This window comes from Chiloscyllium plagiosum, chromosome 19 (genome assembly GCF_004010195.1).
Source record: "Chiloscyllium plagiosum isolate BGI_BamShark_2017 chromosome 19, ASM401019v2, whole genome shotgun sequence".
NCBI classification, from domain to species: domain Eukaryota; kingdom Metazoa; phylum Chordata; class Chondrichthyes; order Orectolobiformes; family Hemiscylliidae; genus Chiloscyllium; species Chiloscyllium plagiosum.
Window position 1 is genome coordinate 20806380 of NC_057728.1, and position 27029 is coordinate 20833408.

The window sequence follows — 27029 nt, forward strand, 5'->3', positions numbered from 1 at the left end:
TAAAGAGATAAAAGCCAGTCACAAGAAACTGGCATCTCCTCTTTCAATTTTCATGTGCCTGTTAAGGAGTATACTTTAGACATGAAAGGTTGCCTGCTGATTATCCAGTTTATAAGAAACCAACATAGTTAGATGTGGGAATAAACAAAGGAGCACTATTTCAGTAGCTTTTTTTTGACCAGCAGAAGAGAGAAAGATACTCGGATTGGCAACAGCAAGGACTGGACCTCTCTCTCTCGTATCCTCATCATCACATTAAAAAGTGCTCAAAGAAAAAGTAAACTGGAGAAAAACCTATTTACTGCAAACTTAAAGTTATCCACAGATTTCATTAATACTTAGAATACAAGGCAATCATTAAGCAACTGTGTCACAGAACATTTAAACTGCATAGCCTCCCATCTGGATCAGACTCTCTCTCCATTTCAAATGTTATACTTGCCCATGTGTTTGGTGTCATGTTTTATTATTATTTTGTAAAGCTAGTAAGTATGATTGCTGCATGAGAACAAATAAAAATCCTACCCACTCAAAGAAAAAAATCAAGGACATGTTGTCGTCTAGCACCATCTTCAGAGAGAGAAAAACAGAGTTAATAAACTGCTAAACTACATTAATAAATGTAAAAGAAGATTCCACAGAATTCTGCTAAGGATGGAAAAGTGAGAATAAATTTATAGGGCTGAATTGCCCAAGCCCCTGAACAACACACTGAGTCAGTTGAGAAAGTATGGTAGGATTGGAAAAATGAAATGAATGTTGAAAAAATAGTGCAAATTTCCACCCAAGGTTTAAACAGCAAGACAAGAATTTTACTAGAGAGGCAATTATCAACTGCTGTGCTTCCATGTGATAGTGCTCTGGAAATCAAGCCCCACTAATCCCAGAGTCATTACAAAGGTTAAAGACTTTGAATTCCATAATTTACCCATGCTTTAGACCCAGGTGGAAGAAAACATGGACCAGGTTTCTGTACTTAGATTTACTAGTTTTACCAGTTAATGATTTTTACTATTGGCAAACGATTATGAACTGTTGATATATGATTCTATTAGTTAAAACACTAATTTGACTTTAAAAATACCTGCTCTACACAGATACATGCACACAGAGACAGAAGTAGACAGACACAAAATATAAAATGGGTTTTATGGATGGTGGCAAAGATTGGGAAGATAGTTCAGTGGTCTCTTTACACTGGATTTGCTCAGATGATACTTCTGTTGATCAGAACCCTGGAAGTAAACTGGCTATCTCCAGGTTTGAGATGCTGTTTACTGCAGAGCTGGAACACAGCTCCTTTCCTCCCAGAGGTGCAATAGCTTCTGCTCTGATCATTTACATCCTCAAAATGTTCAATACCTGGAAGACAGTTTCCATGAGCTGAATTATTCCAGTCCTGAATAAGGGGATGGCACTGTGGCTCAGTGGTTAGCACTACTGCCAGGGACCTGAGTTTGATTCCATCCTTGGTTGATTGTCTATATGCAGTTTGCATACTCTGCCCATGTCTGCATTCCTCCAGGAGTTCCTGTTTCCTCTGACAGTCCAAAGATGTGCAGGTTCGGTGGGTTGGCCATGCCAAATTGCCCATAGTGTTTAGAGATATACAGGCTAGGTGGACTAGCCAGGGGATTTGTAGGGTTACAGGGATAGGGTGGGAGGGTGGGTCTAGGTGGGATTCTCTTTGGAGGGTCAGTGTGGACTCGATGGGCTAAATGGCCTACATCCACACTGTAGGGATTCTACGATTCTATGATATGGGTAATGGTGAGTCAATTAGGAAAATATGGCAAAACAAAACAAAAATGCTCAACGTTGAGAAAGAAGCTATAATTTTTCACATATGGTATTAATTGCCAGAGATAAACTTGAAACAAATGCAGAAAATGCTGGAGAAACTCAGCAGGTCTCATAGTACAGGTCTCTTGCCAAAGATGCTCCAAATTCAACATATTATGTTCTTCTGCCTGTTTGTAGCAATTAAATCAAATTTCAACTGGAAATTTTCATATTTATCCAACAGATTTTATAACTCCAACGGTAATGTTATCAATTCAGCTGACTCATCTAATTCATTACCGTCTGCATATTTGGACTGCTTTGCATTGATTTTCTGAGAATAGGTTTCATATATGGAGATTAGGAAGAATAGTCCAAGTACTGGCACCAGGGGCATCTTATTCAATACTTCCAACAAATAATCAACATAACTAGATTGTGCCATGAACAGATTGTAAATTTTAAAACAAATCTGTCTCCCTACTATAAACAGATCACAATTTAATTTATTAATCGTGTTTAAACATGGAGGGACATTATTTCACACACTCTTTCTGTTTCTGGACTCTGCGACAACACTGTTTTCAATTTAAAAACCAGAAGGGCTTATTTCATACACTTTTATCTGTGATAGGAGTGCAGGTTTGGGGGGAGTGTTGTTTCACAAGAAGCACACATACAAATATACATGCAGGATAATACAGAACAAAGGTACAGGAACTAAATCTCAAATGTTTCTGATGTGAAGACTATGTCTTTTTTTTTGCCTTTATAAACTGTGGACTGCAATGATATAGAACTTTTCATGGATTTACCAGGATGGATCAATAGACAATTTTCTGATTCAGTATGTGGATGCACCTACTAGAGAAGGTGCAAAACTTGACCTACTCTTGGGAAATAAGACAGGGCAGGTGACTGAGGTGTCAGTTGGGGAGCTGGAAAAGGATAGACCAGATCTAAAAGTTGAAGTTCTAAATTGGAGAAAGGCCAATTTTGATGGTATTAGGCAACAATCCCTCCAACAACTTGCCCACCACCGAGGTCAGGCTCACCGGTCCCTGGCTTGTCTTTACTGCCCTTCTTAAACAGTGGCACCACGTTTGCCAACCTCCAGTCTTCTGGCACCTCACCTGTGACTATCGATGATACAAATATCTCAGCAACTTGCCCACCACCGAGGTCAGGCTCACCGTTCTATAGTTCCCTGGCTTGTCTTTACTGCCCTTCTTAAACAGTGGCACCATGTTTGCCAACCTCCAGTCTTCCGGCACCTCACCTGTGACTATCGATGATACAAATATCTCAGCAAGAGGCCCAGCAATCACTTCTCTAGCTTCCCACAGAGTTCTCGGGTCCACCTGATCAGTTCCTGGGGATTTATCCACTTTTAAAATATGTGACTAGGAAGGGTTTGGAGGGATATGGGCCGGGTGCTGGCAGGTGGGACTGGATTGGATTGGGATATCTGGTCAGCATGGACGGGTTGGACCGAAGGGTCTGTTTCCATGCTGTACATCTCTATGATTCTATGACTCTAGTTTCACAGCAAGGAATTTGATTTCTATTGTGAACTCTGTTTCTGCAGCTGTGGGTTCCTGCAATGTGCAGAAGATCAAGACCTGAGAAATTGTTTACAAATGAAGCTGATAAATTCTCAGCCAACTGAGCAGGTTAAACTGGAAGCAAGTTACAGAGACACAGAGAGATAGAAAGGCACAGATGTGTGTGCAGCTATTCTCCCTGTTGCCTGTATAAGTTGCCTGTTCTCTGCAGTAAAAAAAACTAAATTTAAACTTGAAAAAAAATTGATATCTTTCTTGCAGCGGTAGATGCGAACTATGACTTTTGAACTGAAAAAATCAGAGACATTTTTCAAGTGAATCAGTCTCTCTGTAGATCTTACAAATCAGTGGAAGCTTCCCAAGAAATAACTGAACACCAAGGGCCTGACTGCCAAAGAAGGATCATCTCAACTTTGGAACCAGGAAGCAAAGACCACTGAACTGACTTTCCAGTTTTCTACCTCCACCATAATCAATTTTCCCCATTTGTTTGTGTGTGGATAAGCAGGACTTTATAAGGGAATTTGAGTTCTAGTTAGTAGTATTTATACCATTCCTAACTCTTAAAAAAGACTGAAAACTCTAATTTAGAAAAGGTCATTGTAATTTCCCAACCTGGTGAATAGATAAACCTCCTACTGATAGCAGCTATTCTTAAAATAGATCCACATATTGGTGATGCACTTTTTAAAAAAATCAGTTTTAGGGAGATCAGATTTAAATTTGATGTTACATATTATTCTCAGAATATATATGAATGTAATTTGAGTTTTTTTTAACCCATTTCTAAAATAATGCCTACTGTTGAAAAAATACACATTATGTTGAAGCATGTTGATTTTTCCATTACATTGATATTTGGGTGACTTGTAAATTATCCTGATGAGTGCAAGATGAAAAACTTTAACAAAAAGTGCCTTTTTTGGCAATACTCAACTCTGTACTATTAAATGACTATTATGTATATTGTCATAATTTGTATACAGGGAGTCAGAGCTTGTTTATTGAAATAAAGGTTTGTGTACATCATGACCAGTATCTGGTGTTAACTTAAAACATAACAATATTTTTCAGTGTATTTTAAATTACAGAGGATCTAATAGCTCAGTGGGCAAATACTACATAGTGTATCACTAATCTATGCACACAAAACAGACATTAATTCCCAATCTTGTCTAAAATGGCTATAAAAATAAGGAAAAATTCTAAGTATGAGGATTGCTCTTTGTGGCCCAAGATTAGGGAAGGTGAAAAAAATTAGACTCCCCATTATTGACCATCATCCTATAATTGCTGTAAAGTATGCTTGTGTAGATATGAGACAGAATTCACTCAATGTCCATTATCACTCACCATGTATTGTGCATGAAGAGTGTAAAAGGTAGTGAATAATTCCAATTTCATCAGAGCTACATAAAATATAAATATGGCAAATGGTGGGGAAATGTGCAAAATGAAAGACCACTAATACTAATACCTTTTTTTCCTGGACCTGTTGCTTCTGTTTGCGAGTAACATCATCTATCTGGTCTGGTGTCATTCCTTTCCAGCGATGTACAATGACTCGATTTGGTCCAAACGCACTAAATGCCTGTTTTGGGTCTTCTGTTAAGAAATCACTGTACATTTGGTTTTGAATGTCAATTGCATTATCTTCTTGCTCTTGGAGTTTTTCAAGTTTACGTTTTGTAGCAGATTCAGTTGCCTAAACCACAAAGATAAAAAAAACTTCCTATTTATTGTCTTTTTGCGAAAAACAATAGAATCAAGGAGAAAAATGTCATTTGTTTTGTTGACCTATTGAACTTAATGGAAGTATTTTTTAACTTTTCTCAGTTTGTAATGGAAGATGCCAAATTAGTTTGCCCTTATGTAAAAGGTAAATATGCAAAGCTGCACAGATGCTTGAGATTATATATTTTATTTAGTCTTGCTGAAATTGCAGAAACAATTTAGGACTAACGGACTAAGCAAGGTATGGATTACCACATGCAGTAGCTAAAGCAAAAGTGATGATTTAAAGGGGAATATTTCTGTTGATAATAACAAGTGGGTGGCACGGTGGCACAGTGGTTAGCACTGCTGCCTCACAGCGCCTGAGACCCGGGTTCAATTCCCATCTCAGGCGACTGACTGTGTGGAGTTTGCACGTTCTCCCTGTGTCTGCGTGGGTTTCCTCCGGGTGCTCCGGTTTCCTCCCACAGTCCAAAGATGTGCAGGTCAGGTGAATTGGCCATGCTAAATTGCCCGTAGTGTTAGGTAAGGGGTAAATCTAGGGGTATGGGTGGGTTGCGCTTCGGCGGGTCGGTGTGGACTTGTTTCCACACTGTAATGTAATCTAAAAAAAAAGTGTAAGGTTTTATATATATATATATATATATATATAGATATATAGATATTACCACTTACCATAACTAACCATTCTTGATAAAATAAGTACTTAAAGAAAAAAATAGAAAGTTGAGAAGGTCAGGGGAGGTAGGGGGCAGGACACTTTGACTTGAGAGGGAGTAGAATTATAGAACAATAAAGAGCCAGGTGTGATTTGTTTTTACATGGACTTGTTAGTGCTAAAATGAAAGTATAAATAAGAGCATATAATGTAGTTATGGCCAATGGTGAAAGAATAGTTTGAATGTACAAGAAAAGCGCTATAACACTGAGAAGCTTTTAGAGATCTCCCCTGTATGCATACTTGTACTGATAAATAAACTGCAGCTTGATTCAATTTTCAAATGTCTTTGGATAAAGCACATCAATTAGCGCTGTGAGAAAGTAATCCACAGACAGCTGAGAGACCAGTTCTTTGGATGCACCAGAGAGGTGTGTATCTTTATTTTACCGCTGGTGATCATATAATAAAGTTGGCAGAGACCTGAAACTGAGAGTTACTGGAAGGTGAGGAAGCAGGAACTGCACAACTAGCCATGCACTGCCAAAAATATAGGTCAGAATCACTCCGAAGTGACCGACCAGATAGACTTGTAGCAGAAGACAGGCAGGTCTGAGCCATTGGGCTGCAGCCCAGTGGCAACACACTCCATAATCATGCCAGAGAACCATAAGTGGTGACCAGAAAAATATAACCAGATTCATGGCAAATACATCGAAGAAACTAATAAAGAAAATGAGAAAGAAAGAATGAATTGAATCCAGACGACAACCTGGCTAAACAAAAAGGACAGTGGGAGACTCAGAGGATGAAAAGAGTGTCTTTAAAGCAGCTACTTAATATTTCTAAATGTATAGAAAAGGCAGTGTAAAAAGAGACAAAATGAAGTAAACACAAACACAGGCACTAGAACTGTGTCTTGCATCCTCAGACATTGCCTGGAAGCTGCTGAGTACAGCAGACAATTTAATAATCAGGAGATGCTGTCAGATTATGAAGTTGTGACTCCGTCGGCACTGCCCTCCCCAAAGTAAGAGGATAGATGGTGATGGTCCACAAGAGCACATTACTGAGGCACAGAGTAATACCCAGCTAATAATGCAGTATGTCCTCTTTCCCCAGCCGAGAAACAAATGCTGATGGGAGCATTGTCCTGAACCGAATAAATCATACAAATATTGATTTTTGGAATAAAGTTACAGAAATACAGTGGTGACCCCGGAATCCGAACACCCCTATTGTACGAACAACTTGGAATCCAAACAATTACTTCGAGAAAATTTTGCCCTAAAATCCGAACACATCTTCAGAATCCGAACACCACGTACAGTTCAGGTCGCACATTGTTTGTTCAGTTCGTCCCGGGAAGTAGTCGTGAAAGCATCTCTTGTGTGTCCATCACTAGTTTACCTCGTGTTTTCACCTTGATTTGTGCTTTTTTTTTAATTATCACCCTTGTGCATCAATCATAGCACCCAAGAAGAGCAGTGAAGCAAATAAGTGCATTCACCATTAGCACTCCTCACTAAGGTAAATGAAGTTATTTTCATATTAGTACATTTATTTCTTGCTTTTATTATTATTACTTGATATTTAGGTCATTTACTCATCTTATTTTACCTTAACCATGTGTATTTGCAGTTAAAAGTGTCTTGAAAATGTTTTTTTTTGGGTCCAGAAATGGATTAATTCACTTTCCATTATTTCTTATGAGGAAAATAGTTTCGGAATCCGAACTTTTCGCAATCCGAACAGCATCCTGGAACGAATTAAATTCGGATTCCGAGGCACCACTGTAAACAGAAATTTGACAGATTCAAGAAAGAGGCACAATGGAGATTGGGAGGTTCTTAGTCTTAACTGGTCTGCTGTAGTAGCAAAAACCTATTACAATGGTAAAATTGTCTGCAATTATGCTCCTAAATATGTTGGAACGAGAGATTCAATCTGGTCTTCAAAAGTTCCTAGAAATGGGATTGCTGGTTGTGGTGAACTACAATGAGATATTGCAGTGGACTACTGAAGTAGATACAAGGCACAAAGAGGGAATGCACATTGAAAGAAGGTAGCCATGATAATGAACACGGGTGCCTCTGTAACTATAAGCAAATGAATTAAAATTCTCTCCAAAAAGTGATGTCATATAGTTATAGCAAACGTAAGTGAGAAATCCTTTCCACCATAGGAAAGCAAGACCATTCTAGTGGAAACAGGACATTTTATGTTCCCACTGATTGTGAACTGATAAACAAACATACAAAATAGGAAAATGAGTAGACCACTTGGCCCTCAAACCTTCTTCACCATTCAATAAGATCATGACTGATCCATTTCTGTTTTCAAATCTACCATTTTATCAGTAAACTGTTTTAAGACCCCAGAAGTTGCTCCACGACTGCATACTCTGACAACTGGGAGGATTAATAGTTCCAAAGCAGGATAGATAATTTGGCTGAACAAAAACAGTAACAGAATTCACAGGTACCCTGGGGATTCAGTAACACCTTCAATGGTAGGCACAACTTTTAACAGTACCACAGAAATAGACTGAAGAGACCCCAGACCTGGTAATGACCTATCAACTGGTTCCCAATGTATGGGCAAAAGATAAACAAGATGATGGGCTAGTGGATATGAAATAAATAAGCAGAATAAGAAGCCTGAAATAACTTCATAGAGGGCAGTATCCCATCAACAAGTCATCCTTTATTTACTCATGGAAAGTCCTTGACACTGATCCAGCTTCCTCAGAGCCAACTCTGAGTAAACAGAACCTCTGACACTGTGTTTATATGTGTCAGCCTGGGCTCCCTAATTGGACCAGATTAATAACCCTAATCAGGGAATTGGCCTCCTCACAACAACTGCAGGGCCAGTGCCCAATTAGAAATATTCGATAAAAGACAAAGCCCAATATAGTCATGATAATTATACAGTAGTTGAGAGAGAACAAATATGGTCAAACCAAACAACTCAATCATTAACCCCCATGTGGCAAGTTAAGAAAAACTGGGTGGTCATGCAACTTAACAATCAATTAAACTGCATTAAATAAGGTAACCTATAGGAAATAACCAATTGTAGCTAGTTCCGTGACAATATTCAATAGCCTTAAGTCAGAATATTGAATATTCAGCATCCTGGACATAACTATTGGGATTCTGGTTGATTAACACACACAGAATTCCCAAGAGAAGTTTGAATTTGCAGTTGAAAATTTATAGTACACTTTGACATGGGTTCTGTAAGATTCCAAAATAGTCAGCAATACTTCACTGCGTAATAAATTTGGTCTTAAAACATCTAGAATGACAACATCTTAATACAATATATTGATGACCTCCTTATAGATTCCATGGCATCGATAGAACATATCAGAGTGGTGCCAGCTGTACTGGAGAGTGGTAGGTGCCTGGAACATGCTGCTGGGTGAGGTGGTATAAGCAGATATAATTGCAATGTTTAAGAGACATTTAGTCAGATGCATGAACAATCAAAGGATAGAGGGATACGGACCACATGCAGGCAAGGTGAGGTTTGTAGTCATCTAGGTAGACCTCAGAATATGAGTTCCCTTGTTGGGGCTGTTAATCTGGTCCAATTAGGGAACTCAGGCTGACAGATGCACTCTGTCCTCTCAGGAAATGGAAAAAAGTCTGCTTCTATCAGCCAACAATGGTTTGAAGCAACAAACACTGTATACAACCATGTTCATGTGATAACGGCAGGAAATCCAACCCAAGGGAAGTGCAAAGAACCATTCAGCCTCTTGTTGAACAGGGTAGCAGCTACACAATTGTGGCTGATTGGCTGTTCCGCCCTCACCTCCAGCTGTTCAGAGATCAATTGATCTCATGTTGTAGAATCTACTCAGCGACAAAAGCCCTCTCAAGCTCTCTGGGAGATAGAATTCCAAATATATCACTGCCCAAACCTTGGAGTGATGGTGTTTCCCATCTTCCCAGTCTGAGATGGCATTCCCACTCCTCCAGACTGGGACTCCATCCGTCCCCAGTTTTCCAGTTTCCAGTCTAGGAGAATACAATACACAAGATTGGAGGAGGTATTCATTACATCTAATGTGGCCCACTCTATGTTGGAGAAATTAAACACAAGACTGGGTGGCCGCTTTGCAGAACACCTCCAGTCTGTGCACAAGCATGACCTCAACCTTCCCATATCTGGTCATTTTAACACAGCATCTTGCTCACACACTCACTTGTCTGTCCTCGGCATCTGCAGTACTCCAGCGAATCCTGGTGCAAACTGGAGGAAGAATATCTTATCTTCAGACTAGGCACTTTACAACCTTCTGAACTTAATATTACATTCAACACCACTCCTTCCTTTTCTTTCAGTTCTACTGGTTACATTCTCTGTCACCATGTTCTCTCTCCCCTCCCCCCATCCCAATGTGGCTATTTGTTCTTTCCAGTTTGGTAGTCAGGCACACCAAAGCTCTGTCATCCTTATGTTCCAATCACTTAATCTGAACTATCAACATCTTTTTTTGCCCCAGTACTCTACACTCACCATCCCCCAACCATAGCATAAATGCTGACCCCTCCACACATGGCAGTAGACATTGTTTATTTGGAGGCAAAAGTGAGGACTGCAGGTGCTGGAGATCAGAGTCTAGATTAGAGTGGTGCTGGAAAAGGACGCAGGTCAGGCAGCATCCGAGGAGCAGGAAAATTGACGTTTCGGGCAAAAGCCCTTCATTTATTTGGATTTTAGTAAAGCCTTTGACAAGCTTCTGCATGGTAAACTAATTGGTAAAGTTAGGTCAGATGGGATTCAGGGTGAGTTGCCAAGTGGATACAAAATTGGTTTAAAGGCAGAAGACAGAGAATAATAGTGGCGGTTTGCTGTTCAGTCTGGAGGACTGCGATGAGTGGTGTTTCCACAGGGATCGGTTCTGGGTCCTCTTTTGTTTGTCATTTATATAAATGATTTGGATAAGAATCTAGGAGGCATGGTTAGTAAGTTTGCGGACAACATTAAAATTGGTGGCAAAGATGGTAGTGAAGAAGGGAACTTTGATCAATTGGGTCAACGGCTGAAAAATGGCAGGTAGAGTTCAATCTGGATAATTGCAAGCATTGCATTGTGGTACAACAAACAAGCTTATACAATTAATGGTAGGGCCTTTGGTAGTGTAGAACTGAGGGACCTAGGGGTGCAAGTACAGAATTCTTTGAAGTTTTCGTCACAAAGACAGGATGATTAAAAAGGCGTTTGGCAAGCTTGCCTTCATTGCTCAGTCCTGACAGCTCTGACTGAAGATCTATCTGAAGAAAGTACAATGAATAGATGCACTGACAGCAGATATGTTTTTGGGGTCATCCATGATTGCATGACTTCTTAGAGAAGATGGGGGTATGTGACCTCCACTGGAAGCTGCATACAGCAGAATATACATGATGGGATACCTGAGACCAAAATGAAATTTTGGGAATGGAGATAAGATGAGTGAAAAGACACATTGAATCTAAGGACAGAATGGGTAGGTTGTGGCCCCAGAGAGTATGCAACAGAATCTACCCATTGTTTATCTTGGAAAACAACACTTTTGGAGGAACACCATGCTTAGCTGCCTGGTGTGTGGCTGGTAGTGGCCAGGAATAGATAATAGATAAGATAACTATGCTCAATTTAACAATAATAGTGAGGTAAAAATTAAAATTGCCAACAAGCAAAGAACTAAGAGGTTTTGGGAGCACCTCCAAACACACTTTATTGGGCCCTGCCCCTAGCTGAGGTCTCATATCCCGCTTAGTCATGTTAGACCAGTTCACCTGATAGTCTTTTTTCATTTTAGTTCATTTTTCCTTCCTCTTTTAGAGAATTACTTTCATCCTCTCCATGTAAAATGGTCTCTCATATCTTTCACATTATTCTATTGCTTCTCCTGGTCATTTCTTCCATTTCTCCCATGACAAGATGGTTCCCAACAATACTGACATTACAGAATCCTTTGAGGTCAAGACATGGGTCAATCAGCATGTGTCATCAACCCCACCCTTCTTCTATCTTCACTGCCACCAACTTCAGTTTGTCAAGAACATGTTTCCCAGTGAGGTGTGGACACTGTCTACAGAATTGGTGAAAAGCTTCTCAACCTCAACCAGTTGAAATCCAAGAAGAAAACGACATCAGCCTCACTTGTGGAATGTCAGTGTGTGATGACAATACCTTCTCTGCTCTCTCAGAAGAGAATCTTCAAACTTCATCTAACACCTTTGGAGAAGCAAACTGAAGAATTGGTCTCAGCTTAACCTCAAGACTCAAATCTTTCACCAACCTGTCCTAGGTTGGAGCCCTAGCAAAACTGGAATCAATGGGTATTGGGGGAAAACTCGCTGGTGGTTGGAGTCATACCCGACATAGGAAGATGGTCATGGTTGTTGGAGATCAGTCATCTCAGCTGCAGGAGTTTCTCAGGGTAGTGTCCGATGCTCAACCACCTTCTGCTGCTTCATCAATGACCTTCCATCCATCATAAGGTCAGAAGTGGGGATGTTCGTTGATGATTGCACAATGTTCAGCACCATTCACGACTCCTCAAAAACTGAAGCAGTCCATGTTCAAATGCAACAAGAACTGGATATTATCCAAACTTGGGGTCATAAGTGTGAGTAACATTCACACCGCACAAATGCCAGGCTATGACCATCACGAATAGAGACAATCTAACTACAGGCCCTTGACATTCAAAGGTGTTACCATCACTGAATCCCCCACTATCAACATCCTAGGGGTTATCATTGACCAGAAACTCAATTGCACTCACCACATAAATATAGTGGCTACAAGAACAGGTCGGAGGCTAGGAATACTGCAACAAGTAACTCACCTCCTGACTCCACAAAGCCTGCGCACTACCTACAATGCACAAGTGAGGAATATGATGGAATAATCCCCACTTGCACGGATGAATGCAGCCCCAACAATATTCAAGAAGCTTGAGAGCATCCAGGACATAACAGCCCACTTGATTGGCACCAAATCCACAAGCATCCAGTCACTCCACCATCGACGCTGAGTAGCAGCAGTGTGTACCATCTACAAGATGCACTCAGAAATTCAGCAAACATCCTCAAGTAGCACCTTCCAAACTCAAAACCACTTCCATCTAGAAGGACAATGGCAGCAGATATAGGGGAACACCACCACCTTCAACTTTATCTCCAAATCACTCACCATCCTGACTTGGAAATATATCACCATTCCTTCACTGTCACTGGGTCAAAAATCTGGAAATTCCTCCATACTGGTATTGTGGGTCAAGCCCACAGCAAGTGGACTACAGCATTTCAAGAAGGCAGCTCACTATCAACCTCTCAAGGGCAACCAGGGACAGGCATTAAATGCTGGCCAGCCAGAGATGCCCACATCCCATAAATGAAGAAATAAAAGAATAAATAAAAAGGTCAAGTTCTGGTCCTAGATCAAATGGAGAAACCCTCCCAAACCTGGAACATTTTCCCTAACTGGGAAGCAACCTCTCAACTAAGGTTGACATTGATGTGGAGATTCAACATCACATCCAAACTGTGAGTGCCATCTTCAGATGCTGTAGAATAAGAATGTGACATTCATGCTGATACCAAGATGCTTATGTAGAAGTCAGTCAACCTTCTGACTATTCTGTGTAACTCCGAAACTTGTATTACAAGTAAATGCCATGTCAAGGCCTTGAAAAGTACCATCAACACTTTTTGAAATAGATTCTCAGGATCAGCTAGGAGGAGAGATGTACTAACATCAGCATCGTTGAAGCAGCTGATAGCACCAGCATTGAAGCCATAAAATATCCAAAACCAATTCTGCCGAAGCTGCCATGTGCTTAGAATGTCCGAGTTCTGACTTCCAAAGCAAATCATCTTTAACTAACTGCAGAAAACCAGTCCAACAAAAGAAAGACAAAAAGGGTGTTTGAAAGACTCCCTGAAATTTAACTCAAAAAATACAACACGGATGTCAATGTGTGGGAGATCGTCATTCAGAAAAATACAACTTGGGGGAAGTCACTGTATGAAGGGACACAATTCTTTGAGAACACCTATCAGCAAGACAAAATATGGAAAAGGAAGCAGAAAAAGAATGCCAACGATCTCAAGACCAAGGACCAATTCCACTTCCTGGAAACACATGAGAAATGTGCTATTGGAGATGCAAGTCTAGAATTGGGCTTATCAGCCACAAGGACGCACAGAACCCATGATCAGTGACATGGAATTTCCTAGGTGGGCAATTATACTCATTAGCGAGTGATTATTGACAATAACAATTTATTCTGCAATGGTAGCTTTTAAATTTATGAAAGGTGGTTCTAATGCTCAAGATATCCACTACTTTGTCAGTTTTACCTTGGTTGCTGCCATGATCATACATTGAAGATAATTTTTGTGAATACTATGCACATTCGAAACTGTGCTTTAAACCATTCATCAATAACTTGACATCTATTAGATTCACATCCACAACTTTGCTTTCTCAAAAAGAATTGAGTGCACTGATGACTGATAGAACCATAAGTATTAAAGTTGGAGTCACCTTTTCCCTACCCTGTCTAAATATGAAAATTCATTTAATGTAATTGAAGATATTTTATGAATAGGCAGGATGAACAGAGATGTGCAATATGATCTAATCTCTAAACGAAAGCAAATAGAATGGAAAGAAAAGTGAAACCTGTGCCTGATTAAAATCTTTTGTTGCCACAGTAATTGCTCTCTTCATATCTTCTTCCATTTGTTGAAGTTCACAAGCTCTTTGGTCCTGAGCTATCCTATATTTATTATACAGACTATCTGAAAAAAAGAACACATTATACAAAATATAAGCTTAAAGAAGTTATTATGAAACTTCAAATTTTACTGTTAATTGTTTGATAATACAGAATTTAAAATTGTTAAAAAGAAAGACAAATCTGAACTTTTTGTCTTAAATTCAGCAGGACTGGTTGCAAAAAAACAAATTCTGAAGTGGAACACCAACTTATACAGCACTAATTGCTTGACATGGAGATGCTTCAGGAAATGTTAACATACGACTTATATGGGGAGACATTTCTTCACTCGAGCTAAGAGCATTTAGAAGAGTCATATTGAGTCTTCTAAGCAATCTTAGAGTCAAAGAGATGTACAGTACAGAAGCAGACCCTTCAGTCCAACTCGTCCATGCCGACGAGATATTTTTCTAAATCCTTCCTATTCATATACCCATCCAGATGCCATTTAAATGTTGTAATTGCACCACTTCCTCCGCTCATTCCATACACACATCATCCTCTGTATGGTGAAGTTGCCCCTCAGGTCCCTTTTAAATCTTCCCCCTCTCACCTTAAACTTATGCCCTATAGTTTTGGATTCCCCTGGCCTAGAGTAAAAACCCAGACTATTCACCCTATCCATGCCCTTCATGATTTTATAACCTTCTATATGGTCACCCTACTGCGGTATTAGATGCCCCAGTGTTGAGTATATTTAAGCCTCATTCAGACAGATGTTGCTCTCTCAAGGAATCAAGAGATGTTGGGAGCGGGCATTAAAGTTGAGGCAGAACAGCTGGCTCATAGAGGCCATATGTTCTACATATGCTTCTGTTTCTTACATTCCTAAGTTCCATGAGTGCTCTAAGTAGCACTATTCCTTCCACCAACAACAAAAGGACACTGATGTCTGTGGAATCTTGCTGTTGCATTCAACTTTATTATAGCTGTGACTATAATCCATCACAATTTGTTCTTTGTAAAATTATTTAAGGTATTTTAGAGGCATAGGTAAAACTACATGATTGCTAGTTTTTTCTTCCAAAGGTTGTCCCCTTAGCAGTCTTTCAATGAAATTGTTCGCTTACTGTCACTATGTTTTGGGAAAGTTTTGTACCAGATCTTCAGTTATAGAGTCATACCAATGTACAGCACAGAAACTAGTCCAGTCCCATTTGCCAGCATTTGACCCATATCCCTGTAAACCTTTTCTACTCTTATATCCATTCAGATGCCTGTTAAAAGTTGTAATTGTACAACTCCACCACTTCCTCTGGCAGCTCATTCCATACATGCACCACCCTCTGTGTAAAAACTTGTGTTTAAATCTTTCCCCACTCACCCTAAACCTATGCCCTTTAGAGCCACCCCAGGTAAAAGACCTTGTCTATTTACCCTATCTATGCCAATCATGATTTCATAAACTTCTATAAGGTCATCCCGCAGCCACCCGACACTCCATGGTAAACAGCCCTGGCTTACTCAGCCTCTTACTATAGCACAACCCCTCCAGGCCTTGCAACATCCTTGTAAATCTTTTCTGAACCCTTTCAAGTTTCACAACATCCTTCCTATAGGAGGGAGACCAGAATTGCACACAATATTCCGCAAGTGGCCTAACCAATGTCCTGTACAGCCCCAACTTGACCTCCCAACTCTTATACTCAATGCTCTGACCAATAAAGGAAAGCATACCAAATGTTTTTTACAATATCCTATCCACTTGTGACTCCACTTTAAAGGAACTATGAACCTGCACTTACTAAGAACTGTGTACCCAAATTTCAAATCCATCTATGATCATTCAAATCATTGGAAAAGAAGATTTCTTTTCATCAGTTTGGACTGGACTTGAAATAGCATCTGAAGTTGAACAATAATAAATGCTAACCTAGCTAACCAACAAGTAAAAGCAAAATACTGCAATATGGGAAATTAGAACTCTGACTTTTCATCAGAACTCCAATGACTACGGGAAAGCAGACTAGCCTGGCTAAAATCTGTGATCTGGGACCATAAGACTATAAGACATAGGACATCATGATCTTCATGGCTGAGCTAATAACCCTCAACTCCACTTTCCTGCCTTTTCCATATAACCTTTGATTCCATACTGATTGAAAATATGTCTAACTTAATCACCCAGCCCCAACAGGCATTGGCAGTTAAGGATTCTACAGATGCACTAACCTCTGTGAGATTAATTTCTTCCTCGAGCCTTCTTAAAAGAACAGTCCCTTACAGAGATTATGCCCCTTGGTCCTAGACTTTCCAACAAAGGGGAAACAACCTTTCAGTATTCACTCTGTCAAGTCTCCGAAGAATCTTGTTTGTTTCGACAACGTCACCTCTCATTCTTCTGAATTCCAATGAGTCTCAACCCAACCTACTCAACCTCGTCTCATAAGACAGCACCTCCAGACTTTGTATCAGCTTGGTGAACCTTCTCTGTACTGCCTCCATGCCAATATATGTTCGCTGAGATAAGAAGCCAACAACTGTTCCGTCTGTGGTCTGATTAGTTCCTTGTATGGCTTTAGCAGAACCTCTCTACTTTCATAGTCCACTCCTTTTGAAGTGGACTATATACAATATTCCAATTGGTCAATATTCCAATTGCTTTCCCTATTATTCTCTTAATTTGGATGCTAGCTGTGAGATCTAAATTCCCCAGTTCTGTAGCTTTGCGCAGTCTTTCTCCATTTAAATAATATTCAGCTTCTCAATTCTTTCTACCAAAGTGCATAACCTCACATTTTCTCACATTATATTCCATCTGTCAAGTTTTTGCTTACTTGCCTAACCTGTCTATATCCCTCTGAAGTCCCTTTGTGTCATCCCTTTGGGGCAGCACATTAGCTCAGTAGTTAGCACAGCAGCCTCACAGCACCAGTGACCGATGTTTGATTCTAGCCTCAGGAGACTATCTGTTTGGAGTTTGCATATTCTCCCCATGTCTGTATGGGTTTCCTCCAGGTGCTCTGGTTTTGTCCCACAGTGCAAAGATGTGCAGATCAGGTGGATGGCCATGTTAAATTGCCCATAGTGTTAGGTGCATTAGTCAGAGGGAAATGGGGTCTGGATTGGGTTACTCTTCGGAGGATCGATATGGACTTGTTGGGCTGAAGCGCCTGTTTCCACACCGTAAGAATCTAATCTCTCTCATCCTCACTATTTGCCTTCCCATCTATTTTTGTGTTATCAGCAAACTTGGCTATAATAGTCACTTGCCTCATCCAAGTTAGTATATACTGTAAATAACTGTGGTCTTAACAGTGATTGATGTGCCATCCTGAAAATGGTTCTTTTATCCCACCTCTGTTTTCTATTTGTTAGCTAATCTTCTATCCACGCTAATTTACTACTTCTAAAACCATTATTTTGTCAAATAAATTGCCTTTTATGATACAGATTATAATAAAATATTTCCTCTAATTAGCACCTTGCTTACCTATTGTCTTTGGGATTCTTCTCATGTCCATCACTGTGAAGATTGATCTAGATCAGGCTTTAAATTAATTACTGAGGGGTGAGGTTGGAGACACTTTTTTCAAGGAGGCACAAGATAAAAAGTAGCAAACTATAAGCCAGTAAATCTGACATCTGTTGCTGAGAAAATTCCAGAGTCCAATTATTAAGGTAGAAATAGTGGCACTTTTATATTTATTTATTTTCTCGGAAATGGGTGTTGCTTGCTGGTCAGCATTTATTGCCCTCCCCCAGTTGTCCTTGAGAAGAAAGTGGTAAGCGGCCTTCTTGAACCACTGAAATCCATTTGCTATTGGTTAACCTTCAATACCCATAGGGAGGAAATTTCAGAATTTTGATCCAGTGACAGTAAAGGAATAGTGGTACATTACCAAGACAAATTGATTTCTAATTTAATTATATGGATTAGCCAGAACATCATCCCAGCATGGTTCCAATGATGCCCATCTGAACAAAACAGCTAGTGGGGGTGCCAGTATCCCATAAATTGGAACCCATTTAGATTAGATTAGATTACATTACAGTGTGGAAACAGGCCCTTCGGCCCAACAAGTCCACACCGACCCGCCGAAGCGAAACCCACCCATACCCCTACATTTACCCCTTATCTAACACTACGGGCAATTTAGTTTGGCCAATTCACCTGACCCTGCACATCTTTGTGACTGTGGGAGGAAACCGGAGCACCCGGAGGAAACCCACGCAGACACGGGGAGAACGTGCAAACTCCACACAGTCAGTCGCCTGAGGCGGGAATTGAACCCGGGTCTCTGGCGCTGTGAGGCAGCAGTGCTAACCACTGTGCCACCGTGCCGCCCACGGCCCGTTCTGTCCCACAAATCTTTAAGCCATGCATTTACCACTCTAACCTTAATTATTCTATTCCTATTTGCATGTGGCTTAGGTGATAATTTGGAGGTTCTTAACTTTCTAGTTTGGCTTTTCAATTTAGCTTGAGCTGCTCATAATCCCTCTTTCCTAGTCCTACCTATGTTATTATGTGGATAACAGGATTCTTTCCCTCCCACTCAAAGTATCTCTTCAACCCAGATGAAATGTCATCAACTTTGTAATCAAATGTGCAAAACAGTCTTTGGAATCTCTGACTTTGTTACAGAGAACAATGTCTATTGCCCTAACTATGCATACTTTAGTCTCCATTTGTGTACTCCATGCTGGGTATTTGTAAGTGCTGTTAGTTTCAGTTTACAATGAGAGGATACTTATTTTTCCATATGGAGCCATAGAGATGTACAGCATGGAAACAGACCCTTCAGTCCAACTCGATCAGGTCATCCAGATATTCTAAATTAATCTAGCCCCATTTGCCAGCACTTGGCCCTCTAAACCCTTCCTATTCATTTACCCATCCACATGCCTTTTAAATGTTGTAATTGTACCAGCCTCCACTACTTACTCTGGCAGCTCATTCCATTAACGTACCACGCTCTGCGTGGAAAAGGTTGCCCCTTAGGTCACTTTTAAATCTTTCCCCTCTCACTCTAAACCCATGCCCTCCAGTTCTGGACTCACCCATCCCAAATAAAAGACCTTGACTATTTACCCTATCCATGCCCTTAAAGATTTTATAAGATCAACCCTCAGCCTCCGATGCTCCAGGTAAAACAGCCCCAGCCTATTCAGCCTCTCCTTATAACTCAAACCTTCCAACAGTGGCAACATCCTTGTAATTCTTTTCGGAACCCTTTCAGGTTTCACAACATTCAGGAGGGAGACCAAATATTGCACACAATATTCCAAAAGTGGCTGAACCAACGTCCTGTACAGCCACAACATGACCTCCCAACTCTGATACTCAGTGCTCTAACCATTAAAGGAAAGCATACCAAACGCCTTCTTCACAATCCTATCTACCTGCGACTCTACTTTCAAGGAACTATGAACCTACACTCCAAGGTCTCTTTGTTCAGCAACATTCTGCAGGACCTTACCAGGACCTTGCCCTGATTTGCCTTTCTAAAATGCAGCACCTCACACTTATCTAAATTAAACTCCATCTGCCACTCCTTGGCCCATTGGCCCATCTGATCAAGATCCCGCTATACTCTGCGGTAACCTTCTTCACTGCCCACTACCCCTCCAATTTTGATGTCATCTGCAAACTTATTAACTATACCTCCTACGTTCACATCCAAATCATTTATATACATGATGAAAAGTAGTGGACCCATCACCGATCCTTGTGGCACACCAGTGGTCACAGGCCTCCAGTCTGAAAAACAACCCCCCACCACCACCACCCTGTGTCTTCTACCTTCGAGGCAGTTCTGTATCCAAAGGGGTGGTTCTCCCTGTATTCCATGTGATTTACCTTGCTAACCAGTCTACCACGAGGAACCTTGACAAACACTTTACTGTGCCCACATCCACTGGTCTGCCCTCATCAATCCTCTTTGTTACTTCTTTAGAAAACTCAATCAAGTTCCTGAGACATGATTTCCCACGCACAAAGCCATGTTGACTATCCCTAATCAGCCTTTGCCTTTCCAAATAAATGTAAATCCTGTCCCTCAGGATTCCCTCCAACAATTTGCCCATCACCGATGTCAGGTTCAACAGTCTACTGTTCCCTAGCTTTTCCTTACTATTTTTTTAAAATAGTGGCATCACGCTAGCCAACTTCCAGCCTCAACACCATGGCAGTTCCAGTCTATGTTTGGAAAGCTAAGATTCCCTACCATAAACCACCTTATTATTCTTACCGATAACTGAGATCTCCTTACAAATTTGTTTTTCAATTTCCTGCTGACTATTGGGGGCTCTATAGTATAATCCCAATAAAGTGATCATCTCTTTCTTATTCCTCAATTCCATCCAAAGAATTTGGTGGCAGTGGGGAGGTAGTTAGCGATGCTGGAGTACATAAATCAGGAAAAACAAAGAAAATTAACCGGGGCCACAGCGGCAGGAGCGGGGAGGTGTGAAAACTGAGTGGTCCGGCTGTTGCGAACGGTTTAGAGTTTTGTTTTGTGACCCAAATAACTTCCCTGGGCTTATTAACAGAAATATCCTCACTAGGAACAGCTGTCATGTCATCCCTTATCAAAAACACCACTCCCTCTCCTCTCTTGCTTCCCTTTCTATCTATTCTAAAGCATTTGTATCCTGGAACATAAGTTGCCACTCCTACCCATCCCTGAGCCACATCTCTGTAATTGCTACAATATCCCAGTCCCATGTTCCTAATCATGCCCTGAGTTTATCCACCTTCCCTGTTTGGCTTCTTGCATTGAAAAAGATGCAGTTTAATTTATCAGTCCTACCATTCTCCGTTTTCTTTCCCCTCCTGCCCTGATTGTTTGACTTGCTCCTTTTCCTAACTGTACTCGTCTCAGATAGCACAACATCAAATATCCCTGCCAGTATATTAGTCCCTTTCAATTCAATTGCAATCTTTTCTTCTTACACAGGTCACTTATGCCCCAGAAGGAAGTTCAATGATCCAAAAATGTGAACCCTTCCTCCAAGTGCTCCGGTTTCCTTCCACAGTCCAAAGATGTGCAGAGCAGGTGAATTGGCTATGCTAAATTGCCCATAGTGTTAGGTGCATTAATCAGAGGGAAATGGGTCTGGGTGGGTTACTCTTCGGAGGGTCGATGTGGACTTGTTAGGCTGAAGGGCCTGATTCCACACTGTAGGGAATCTAATCTAATCTAATCACCTGTACCAACACCTTAGCCACACATTCATCTGCGCTATCCACCTATTCATACCCTCACAAGCTGGTAACACCATGTTTTCTGATTCCAAAATCCACTTGCTTGGACAGAAATAGCACAATATTCCAGCTATTCAAGTTGTTAATTGACTAGAAGACTTTGCCATTTTTAAATTTGGGAGAAAAGGTAACTTTGAATTTGTACAGTTCTGCCCAAGTAGCTATAGTGCAAATAAAAGCTATTTCTCCATAGCCAGAGTCTCAGTAACCTCTTGAACAATTGGTTATTTGATAATAGGCAGTAATATCTATCATAAGGTTGAGTTTTACTTTTTAATTTGACTAACTTGCAAAGTTCTGGTCTTCCAAAGCATTCTTCAAATCTTTCTGCTGTGCAAGTAACCACTCCCTGGTTTGTTCCTGTTGACGTTTAATCCGTTCTTGTCGTTGTAAATCTTCCCCAGGTAGCTTCTGTATACTGGATACAGTGCAACGAGGATCAGTATCTGAAATTCGGGTAGGAACATCTTTTTTTAAAGCTTGTGGATCATTCAGATCAAATTCACGACGTGTTTCAGGTTTCTGGTAGCATATACGAAATTCACCAATAGCCTTGTTTAAATTCTTCACATCACGCTTGTGCCGAGCATCCAGGAGGCACATTGTTTGGTCATGGCGAATCAAATCCTTAGCTACAAAAAAAAGATGAGAAAAGCAATGAGACATCGCATATACATTTTGTCTGTTGCCTCTGGAAATATTGGGAAAGTCAGCAAGATACAAAAAGCACCTTTTGCCAAGATGCTAAAAAATCTTATATTTTGCAACTAAGGTATTTTATAATTCCCTGACTTGACACCTGCACAATATAAACAATCTTTTAGATTTTAAGTTAATGAGGCAGGGTTAATTAGCAATCTCAAAATAAAAGAACCACTTGGAAAACATCATATAATTGAATTCCATGTTATGTTTGAAAGAGAAATTCTCCATTCCAAATGGAAATCTTAAAATTAATTGCATGGGTATTGATTGGGAAAATAGGCTAATAAATATAATGATAATGAAGAGGAAATGTTGAAAGAAACAATTCAAAAGAAACAATACTCTCAGAATGCTTCAGAGAACATCTCCGTGACACCCGCACCAACCTACCCCACTGCCCTCTGGCTGAACACTTCAACTCCCCCTCCCACTCTGCCGAGGACATGCAGGTCCTGGGCTCCTCCATCGCCACTCCCTTACCACCCGACACCTGGAGGAAGAATGCCTCCAACCCCATGGCAACAATGTGGATTTCACCAGATTCCCCATTTCCCCTCCCCCATCTTACCCCTGTTCCAACCTTCCAGCTCAGCACCATCCTCATGACCTGTCCCATCTATCTGCACTATCCTCCCCTCCGACCTATCACCTTTCCCCTCACCTCTATGCATCTATTGCACTCTCAGATACCTTCCCCAGCCCCTCCCATTTATCTCTCCACCCCCGAGGCTCCTTGCCTCATCTCTGACTTTGTCTATTTATCCTATCCATCCCCCTCATAATTTTGTAAACCTCTATAAGGTCACCCCTCAGTCTCCAAAACTCCAGGGAAAACAGCCCCATCCTGTTCAGCCTCTCTCTATAGCTCTATACTAACCCTGGCAACATCCTTGTAAATCTTTTCTGAACCCTTTCAAGTTTCACAACATCTTTCCGATAGGAAGGAGACCAGAATTGCATGCAATATTCCAACAGTGGCCTGACCAATGTCCTGTACAGCCGCAACATGACCTCCCAACTCCTGTACTCAATACTCTGACCAATAAAGGAAAGCATGCCAAACGCCTTCTTCACTATCCTATCTACCTGTGACTCCACTTTCAAGGAGCTATGAACCTGCATTCCAAGGTCTCTTTGTTCAGCAACACTCCCTAGGACCTTACTATTAAGTGTGTAAGTCCTGCTAAGATTTGCTTTCCCAAAATGCAGCACCTCGCATTTATCTGAATTAAACTCCATTTGCCACTTCTCAGCCCATTGGCCCATCTGGTCAAAATCCTGTTGTAATCTGAGGTAACCCTCTTTGCTGTCCACTACACCTCCAATTTTGGTGTCACCTGCAAGTGCTCTTGCCAAGACTGCAAGAAACTACAAAGAGTTATGAACACAATCCTCCATCACGCAAACCAGCCTTCCATCATTGACTTCATCTACACTTTCTGCTGACTTGGGAAAGACCTTGTCTCAGCTCCACCCTTTATAACTGGATCCTCAATATCCTGACCCATAGACTGCAAACAGTAAGAATAGGCAACAAAACCTCCTCTATCGTAATCCTCAATATTGGTGCCCTGCAAGGCTGTACACTTAGCCTCATACTATACTCCTTATACACTCATGACTGTGTGCCCAAATTCTGCCCCAACTCCATTTATAAGCTTGCTAACGATACTACCATTGTAGTTTGGATGTCAAGCAATGACAAGACAGAATACAGGAAAGAGATTGAATGCTTAGCAGAATGGTGTAAAGACAATGATCTCTCCATCAACGTCAGCAATGGTCAAGAGCGTCAAGTTCCTGGGAGTGGTGATCACCAATCTGTTCTCGTTCACCAATGTGATGGTCAAGAAAGCACAGCATTGCCTCTACTTCCTCAGGAAGTACTACAGCGGGCGCACAGAGAGGGGAGCCGGAAGGTAAAGGGAGACCAGTTTAAATTAACATTTTTCTTTTTGCAGTCTATTTTTTTTTCAACTAGGAGCGGGAACCCGGACGTCGTCAACAGAGGCTTGTGGGAAGGTAAAACGTTTGAGTTGAGAAGGAAACTGAGACACTACGCGTGTAGTGTCTCCTACCCTCCCTCCTCCTCTAACCTAAAAAAAAGGACTCAGTCGGCTGAACAGGTAAGCTACTTAGTGTTCTTGTTTTGGAGACTAAGTGTAGAGTTATGGCAGCGCAGGCAGTGGAATGTTCCTCCTGCAGGATGTTTGAGGTAGGAGTGACCACCGATGCTCCTGCCGACTTCACCTGCAGGAAGTGCAGCCAGCTCCAGCTCCTCACAGACTGCGTTAGGGAAATGGACCTGGAGTTGGATGAACTGAGGATTATTCGAGAGGCTGAGAGGATGATAGATAGAAGCTACAGGGACATAGTTACGCCAGAGAACAGAGGTAGCTGGGTAACAGTTAGAGGTGGGAAGGGGAGGAAGCAGGCAGTGCAGGGATTCCCTGTGGTCGTTCCCCTCAACAATAAGTATACGGATTTGGATACTGTTGGGGGGGGATAGCCTAGCAGGTGTAAGCTGCAGTGACCGGGTCTCTGGCACGAGGTCCAGTTCTGAGGCCCAGAAGGGAAAGGGGAGGAGGAGAGCGCTAGCTATAGGAGACTCTATAGTTAGAGGGACAGACAGGCGGTTCTGTGCACATGGGCGAGATTCTCGGATGGTTTGTTGCCTCCCGGGTGCCAGGCTCCGAAACGTCTCGGACCGTGTCTTCAGAATCTTTAAGGGGGAGGGTGTGCAGCCAGAAGTCGTGGTGCACATTGGTACCAACAACATAGGTAGGAAGAGGGGTGGGGAGGTCATTCAGGAGCTCAGGGAGTTAGGCTGGAAGCTAAAAGCTAGGACGGACAGAGTCGTCATCTCTGGGTTGTTGCTGGTGCCACGTGACAGTGAGGCAAGGAACAGGGAGAGAGTGCAGTTGAACATGTGGCTGCAAGGATGGTGTAGGAGAGAGGGCTTCAGATATTTGGACAATTGGACTCCATTCTGGGGAAGGTGGGACCTGTACAAGCAGGACGGGTTGCACCTGAACCAGAGGGCACCTATATCCTGGGAGGTAGGTTTGCTAGCACTCTTCGGGGGGGTTTAAACTAATTTTAAGGGGGATGGGATCCGGACTTGTAGTCCAGCAAGTAGGTTAGCTGTTTTTTGGGATGTCCAACAATGTAGGGAGGCTGTGGAGAAGGTAGCACTGACAGGGAATGCTTGCGGACACAGAGATGGGCTCAAGTGTGTATACTTCAACGCAAGGAGTATCAAAAATAAGGTGGGTGAACTTAAGGCATGGATCGGTACTTGGGACTACGATGTTGTGGCCATCACGGAAACGTGGATAGAAGAGGGACAGGACTGGTTGTTGGAGGCTCCTGGTTACAGATGTTTTGGTAAGATTGGGGGGATGGTAAAAAAGGAGGGGGGGTGGCGTTGCTAATTAGAAATGGTAAAACGGCTGCAGAAAGGCAGTTCGAGGGGGATCTGCCTTTGGAGGTAGTATGGGCTGAAGTCAGAAATAGGAAAGGAGCAGTCAACTTGTTGGGTGTTTACTATAGCCCACCCCAGCAGCAGTGATGTGGAGAAACAGATTGGGAAACAGATTTTGAAAGGTGCAGAAGCCACAGGGTAGTAGTCATGGGCAATTTCAACTTCCCAAATATTGGTTGGAAGCTCTTTAGATCAAGTAGATTGGACAGGGTGGTGTTTGTGCAATGTGTCCAGGAAGCTTTTCTAACTCAGTATGTCGATTGTCTGACCAGAGGGGAGGCCATATTGGATTTGGTACTTGGTAACGAACCGGGACAAATGATGGGTTTGTTAGTGGGTGAGCATTTTGGTGATGGTGACCACAATTCTGTGACTTTTACCTTGGTTATGGAGAGAGATAGGTGCGTGCAACAGGACAGGTTTTACAATTAGGGGAAGGGTAAATACGATGCTGCAAGACAGGATCTGAGGAGCATAAATTGGGAGCATAGGCTGTCAGGGAAGGATGTCGTTGTAATGTGGAACTTTTTCAAGGAACAGATACGACGTGTCCTTGATATGTATGTACCTGCCAGGCATTAGGAGAGCTAAGAGAGGGCATGAAAAATCTTTGGCGGATAGGATCAAGGATAACCCCAAGGCATTTTATGCGTATGTGAGAAATAAGAGAATGACGAGAACGAGGGTAGGTCCGATCAAGGACAGTAGTGGGAGACTATGTATTGAGTCGGAAGAGATAGGGAGGTCTTGAATGAGTACTTTTCTTCAGTATTTACAAATGAGAGGGACCGTACTGTTGAAGAGGAGAGTATGAAACAGACTGGTAAGCTAGAGGAGGTACTTGTTAGGAAGGAAGATGTGTTGGGCATTTTGAAAAATTTGAGGATAGACAAGTCCCCCGGGCCTGACGGGATATATCCTAGGATTATGTTGGAAGTAAGAGAGGAAATTGCAGAACCGTTGGCAATGACCTTTTCGTCTTCACTGTCAATGGGGGTGGTGCCAGGGGACTGTTGTGGCGAATGTTGTGCCCCTGTTCAAAAAAGGAAATAGGGATAACCCCGGGAATTACAGGCCAGTTAGTCTTACTTCGGTAG

General features: G+C 41.6%; 1 protein-coding gene across 1 annotated transcript in view; it reads right to left on the minus strand.

The window, feature by feature from the left end:
* LOC122559423 (RIB43A-like with coiled-coils protein 2) overlaps window positions 1-27029 on the minus strand; it is a 59635-nt gene that overhangs the window by 5038 nt on the left and 27568 nt on the right. Inside the window, exons 3-6 of the mRNA XM_043708871.1 lie at window positions 22031-22375; window positions 14437-14555; window positions 4825-5052; window positions 2083-2116 (exon numbers count right to left, since the gene is read on the minus strand). Of these exons, the coding sequence (XP_043564806.1) occupies window positions 2083-2116; window positions 4825-5052; window positions 14437-14555; window positions 22031-22375 (726 nt within the window). The remainder of the gene's footprint in view (window positions 1-2082; window positions 2117-4824; window positions 5053-14436; window positions 14556-22030; window positions 22376-27029) is intronic.